Raw genomic sequence first — 5,363 nt, forward strand, 5'->3', positions numbered from 1 at the left:
TGCATCAAGCCACTTGATAATTTCCTTCTTGACGACCTCTTGCATAGCCTCGTTCAACCTCCTTTGATGTTCCACGGAGGGTTTGGCATCATCCTCTAGTATAATTTTGTGCATGCAAAAGGCAGGGCTTATACCCCGAATGTCAGCCAAAGTCCATCCAATTGCTTTTTTCCTTCTTTGAAGCACCGCAAGGGTGGAGTCTACCTACACGTTAGTTAGGCAAGCAGAAAGAATAATAGGTAATGTGGAAGAAGGGCCTGAGAATTCACACCTGAGGTGTGAAGGCAAAGGCCTCAACTCCAATGTTGGTGGCTCCTTGATTGAGGGCTTTGTTGGTGGAGTTTTCTAGTTTTCCAAGTCCAAGGAAAGTTTACGGGGCCCATATGAGTAAGATCCCATTCCTTGCAACGCATTTGCACATTCAACCAAGCCTTTCTTTTCATCATCCTCGTGGTTTAACAACACAGCTTCCAAAGGGTCTTCCACATTGATTATGGCACTCGTGTCATCAACTATCACCTCCGTCACAAGATCCACAAAAGAGCAAACTTTATTGCTATTTGGTTGCCTCATTGATTTGCACACGTGGAATATAACTTTTTCATCGCCCTCTCGGAAGGTGCGCTCCCCTACTTCCACATTAACCACTGCCTTCCCTGTTGCTAGTAAAGGTCTCCCCAATATTATAGGCACCTCATAGTCTACTTCGTAGTTGAAAATCATGAAATCAGTAGGCAAAATAAACTTGTCGACCCGGACTAGAACATCATCAATAATACCAAGCGGACTTTTCATTGTCCGATCCGCCATTTGTAATCTCATGGAAGTAGCTCTTGGTTTCCCAATACCTAGTGTCTTGAATACGGAATATGGCATCAAATTAATACTTGCTCCCAAATCACACAAGGCTTTTGCAAAATCGGCGCTACCAATGGTACATGGAATTGTAAAGGCATCGGGATCTTCAAGATTTGGAGCCATCGAGTGCACAATGGCACTCACTTGATGAGTCATTTTGATGGTGTCACAATTCATAGACTTCTTCTTAGTTACCAAGTCCTTCATGAACTTGGCATATCCCGGCATTTGTTCGAGAGCTTCCACCAAGGGCACATTGATTGACAAACTTTTCATTATCTCAATAAATTTCTTAAATTGGTTTTCATTATTTTTCTTTGCAAGCCTTTGAGGATACGGTGGAGGAGGCCTTGGCAAAGGGGCCTTGGCTTTAGGCACTACCATTTCCGGTATGTCTATCACGTATTCCCTAGATGGGTTCACATCATTTTGAGTCTCCTCCATGTTGTCATCAATATCGATCCTCACTTCATTATTCACATTCTCATCATTGGCTTGAATCTTATCATCTTCTTGAAACACAACATCATCACTCACAATCTTCTTTGGATTAGAGGTACTTGCATCTCCACCTCTACCACTTCTTGTGGTCACCGCCATAGCATGGCCTGTATTGTTCCCACCCTTCGGGTTTACTACCGTATCACTTGGTAGTGCCCCCTTAGGGCGAGTATTCAATGCTTGAAAATTTTGACCCATTTGTACTTCCAAGTTGCGAATAGAGGTAGTATGGGAGGCTATTTGGGCATCAGAGTCAGCATTCCTTTCCATCATTTTGTTTAAACATACTCTCTATCTGCCCCATCTCATTGTTTGAAGAACTTTGCCCTTGAGACGAATATGGAGGAGGATTGTTGGGTTATTGATACATCGGGGGCCTTTAAAATCCTGGCCCCCAGTTGCCTTGATTATTATTATTCCAACCCCCTTGGTTTTCATTGCCGCCCCAATTCTGATTGTTGTTCCCCCAATTGTTCGAGTTGTTGTTATTGCCATTGTTCCAATTCCCTTGGTCTTGGTTGCCCCAATTTTGATTGTTCCCTTGCGGTCTCCATTGTTGATTTGGACTATTGCTCCTTTGACCTTGGTAGTTATTGGCATATAACACTTCCTCACTTTGATCATCATAAGAATCGTCTTGATTGTAATCACTACCACTTTGCTCATATTGATATTGATTGTTTTGCACGTGTTGACCATGCTGTCTCCTTTTGTTGACCATGACATATACCCCTTCCATGGCATTTACTTGCTTTGTCCCTTAAACTTGCTGAAGTTGGGCCTTTGCTAACTGATTCATAGTAGTTGTCAACTCGGTTATGTCTTGTCCATGATCATGAAGTTCCTTGTGAAGATGGATGACATTAGGGTCACCCTGAGGAACATTTGCCCAACTCTGCCAAGCTGAGGATATGCCAGCCATCTCATCAAGTATATCACAAGCAGCGGCATAAGGCATTTTCATAAAATTCCACCCAGCTAGCTGATTTACCACACACTGGTTGGTCGTGTTGATGCCCCTATAGAATGCCTGCTGAATCATTGCTTCAGTCATATCATTGTTTGGGCATTCCTTGACCATTGTCCGGTATCGATCCCAAATTTCATGTAGGGGTTCATTAGGTTCTTGTTTAAAGGCTAAGATCTCATCCCTCAATGTTGTCATATGACCCAGTGAGAAAAACTTGGCTATAAACATTTTGCCAACTCATCCCACGTGTGTATGGAGTGGTTGGGTAGCCTCTCGATCCAATCCAAAGCTTTTCCTCTAAGTGAAAATGGGAAAAGTCTCAATCTCAGAGCGTCCTCCTACACGTTCGTCTGCTTGCTCCCCCAGCATGTGTCTACAAAAACCTTTAGATGCTTGTATGTATTCTGATGAGGAGCTCCAGTGAAGAAGCCCCTTTGCTTCAATAGGGTCAGCATGATATTTGTAATTTAAAAATTGCCGGCCCGAATCCGGGGCGGGACAATTGCACTTGCGTAACCTTCATTGGGTAGCACCCGGTGTGCTGCCCGTGGAGGAGGTGGGGGAGGGTTTGGAATGTTGTCATTAGCCTGGCGGCCTCTTTTTTGGACTTGAGGTTCTAGATTAACCTTATCCTCACCATTGTCATCTACCTCCTCCCCCGGAAGAACATGTCCGAGAGCATCATTATGAGCCATTTGGTACCTAAAGTGATTGATACACAAAAGTTAGAAAAATAGAAGGAAGGAAAAACAAGACACACAAATATTTAGATAGATAGCCAACACCGTCTAACTCCCCGGCAACGGCGCCAAAAAGTGATCGATTTCCACAGGGAGGATGGTCGATGCAGTTTTACCCAATGAGGTCGGGATCAATTTCCACAGGGAGTTAATTTGGTTTGGAGTTGGGTGTCTAACTAATCTAGATGTGCGAGTTGTTCCTAATTGCACTTCCAAACATTGTTGAGATTAATTCTATTCTAATATTATACTATTGTATGCTAAGTGTAAGCTAAGTACATTATTTTTGATGAAAGTTTTCAAGTGTTAAAAGGCACTAGGGAAGTGACTTTCGCCTAGGTGAGTATCTAATGAGTATCAAGAATCTAGGACAAGCTTGTTGTGATTGGGGTCATGATATAACCATCACACATAAGTGCTCACTATATACCTCTCGGTAGTTTGAGTGACTTTGCCCGATTTGGCTATCTCAAGCCCAAATGGGTGTTCATACAATACAAGTAAAATTGGCTCATGTCGGGTATTACTATATCTAGGTTTAACCCTTTAATTGGGGCTATCAATCTCTTAAGTTCACCTCAATTACTTGTTAGCCTAATTTTTCTAGACTTAGTCCCTCTTTCTCAAGAAGAGCCTAAGTCATAAAGGTATGAGTCAGTGTTTGTAACCACTAATTCTACAATTTTAGCATGAATTAGGCTAAATATCACTAACCCATAAATAATTAAGCCCTAAAATTCAAGACCCATTAAATACCCATACTAGGGTTGGGTCACAACCCTAGCTATGAGGTCTAGCTACTCATATTAGCAGCAGAAATCAAAGATAAAGATGAAATATAAGCCATAATATTAAAGTACAAGATGAAAATCTAAAGTTTGAAGGTAAATCTACTCTAAAATTGCCCAAAAAAGGAAAAACTAGTCATTCACGTGCTCTGCTGAACAAAACTTAACCTAAAATTGATAAAAGGGTCTATTTATACTAGGCTGAAATTTTCGAAAACAAATTCCCCTGCGGAGGATTCGCGGACGCGTAATTCTGACCGCGTCCATGCTTGAGCTTTCGTGGCCGCATAATAATGAGCGCGGTCTGCGTTTATTTAATACTAGGCTTGGATTGTGCTTAACTTTGCGGACCATGTAATTTCAACCGCGTCCGTGTGTGCTTCCATTGCGGCCGCATAATTTGGACGCGGACCGCGTTCTTCAGTTAAGCCTGACATGCAGGGTCTCTGAACCTCAAGATGCGCTCTCAGCGAAATTCCCTTCGTGGCCGCGCCAAAGATTTTGCGGCCGCATCTTTCCAACGCAGTCGGCTGTGATTTTAGTACTCAAAGCAGCTTCTCTGAATCTACTTTCGTGGACCGCGTAATAGTGGTCGCCTCAGTGGTGGTCCTTACGTGGCCGCGCTTTTCTACCGCTCTCAGTGCTCCAATCTCAGCCTTGGATTCATGCAGGTTTGACTCCTTCATGAATTGATTATGGCTTCTTTGCCTCGTTTTGACCAAACCCTGCAAGCAAGCACATTATGTTAGTTTTCGGAAATACCTTTACACATTTTTGACCCAAAACCTAAGCAAAATAGAGTAAATAATAGGCTAAAATCCCTAGTTATCAGCAGGCAGGGTCGTTTTGTCCGGGTGAGGACCTGAGATTTGATCCGGCCGAATTCAGACCATTCCCCGAGAAGTGGAATGCATCACGTAAGTAAAACTTTCCCCTGAATGTTGATTTCGTGTTCATCACTCTTTTTCTCATTGATATTCGTGGTAGTGCAGTTGTCGATCAGTCCCAAACGATGTCTCTCGACTCAAGGAGTGGGTCGAATGTATTGTCTCACAAATGGCCTACTCCGAGCACTCGTGGCACAAATGCTCGAAGGGCCGTTGATCGCGTCCAAATCATACCTCAACAGAGGTATGAAACGGTCGTTTGCAATAATAGAAATCCAACTAAGAGTCGGGGTCGAATCCACAGGGAACTAAGATTGGAGTTATGAGTATATATTGCAATGTGCGTGATTGAATTATCTAGATTGCACTTCCATAAAAATATTAGTTTTCTATTTCTAATTTTACTCTATTGATTTTAAAATAAAGAAAGAAGACTAGAGATAATTATTTTTGAGGTTTTTCCAAATTGATAAAAAGCCTAGGGCTGTGACCATTACCTAGGTGTTTGCCTAATGGGATAAAGACTTTAATGCTTGTTCTGTTGACTGGGTGTATTATAGCTATCAACTCTAAATTACCCTATTATACCTCTCGATCAGAGAGTGGTTTTTCCCAATTC

General features: G+C 42.4%; 1 protein-coding gene across 1 annotated transcript; it reads right to left on the bottom strand.

The window, feature by feature from the left end:
- Nucleotides 1–345: 345 nt before the first annotated feature.
- LOC138908228 (uncharacterized) lies at nucleotides 346–810 on the bottom strand. The gene has a single exon (XM_070198879.1). The coding sequence runs from the start codon at nucleotides 808–810 to the stop codon at nucleotides 346–348; it is 465 nt and encodes a 154-aa protein (XP_070054980.1).
- Nucleotides 811–5,363: the final 4,553 nt, after the last annotated feature.

This window comes from Nicotiana tomentosiformis, chromosome 3, assembly GCF_000390325.3.
Source record: "Nicotiana tomentosiformis chromosome 3, ASM39032v3, whole genome shotgun sequence".
Lineage (NCBI taxonomy): Eukaryota > Viridiplantae > Streptophyta > Magnoliopsida > Solanales > Solanaceae > Nicotiana > Nicotiana tomentosiformis.